Genomic DNA, 526 nt, shown 5'->3' with positions numbered 1-526 from the left:
CGCTGGGCCGGCCCTGGGGGGCGGGTGGGCGCCCGGCCCCCTCCCCTTCTCTTTACCGAAGTAGATTCATCAAACTGCTGAGTTGGAAAGATCTGTAATGAGTTTTCGAGCCTACGACGGACGGCTTCCCTCCCCCTCCGCTCCCCCTTCTAAATCTTCATCTGACATTAAATAAAGCAAATCCCAAGCAGATTAACTGTCGCTCGCTCTGCTCCGTCTCCCAGCGTGTCCCCAGGCCTGGCGCGGGGCCGGGCGGCGGCGGCGGCGGCGGGAGGCCCATGTGGCGGGCCAGGTGGGACCCCGGCGTCCTGAAGGCCGAGGCGCTGGCCTTGCTGCCCTGCGGCCTGGGCATGGCCTTCTCCCAGCCCCACGCGATGGCGGCGCGCAGGCACCAGCACGGCCGGCTGGTCGTCGAGGTGGACGAGTACAGCCCCAACCCCACGCAGGCCTTCACCTTCTACAACATCAACCAGGGCCGCTTCCAGCCGCCGCACGTGCAGATGTAAGTGCCGTGGGGCGCGGGGGC

At 67.1% G+C, this 526-nt stretch overlaps 1 protein-coding gene across 1 annotated transcript in view; it reads left to right on the top strand.

Annotated features, from left to right (window-relative positions):
- The first annotated feature begins 278 nt into the window (after nt 1–278).
- Nucleotides 279–526, top strand: part of MPPED1 (metallophosphoesterase domain containing 1) — a 13,166-nt gene continuing 12,918 nt past the window's right edge. Inside the window, exon 1 of the mRNA XM_012735105.1 lies at nt 279–502. Within this exon, the coding sequence (XP_012590559.1) occupies nt 279–502 (224 nt within the window). The remainder of the gene's footprint in view (nt 503–526) is intronic.

This window comes from Condylura cristata, unplaced genomic scaffold (genome assembly GCF_000260355.1).
Source record: "Condylura cristata isolate star-nosed mole 26May11 unplaced genomic scaffold, ConCri1.0 scaffold00004, whole genome shotgun sequence".
Taxonomy (NCBI): Eukaryota; Metazoa; Chordata; class Mammalia; order Eulipotyphla; family Talpidae; genus Condylura; species Condylura cristata.
The sequence above is the reverse complement of the archived record's forward strand: the minus strand, read 5'-3'. Positions and strand labels throughout refer to the sequence as shown.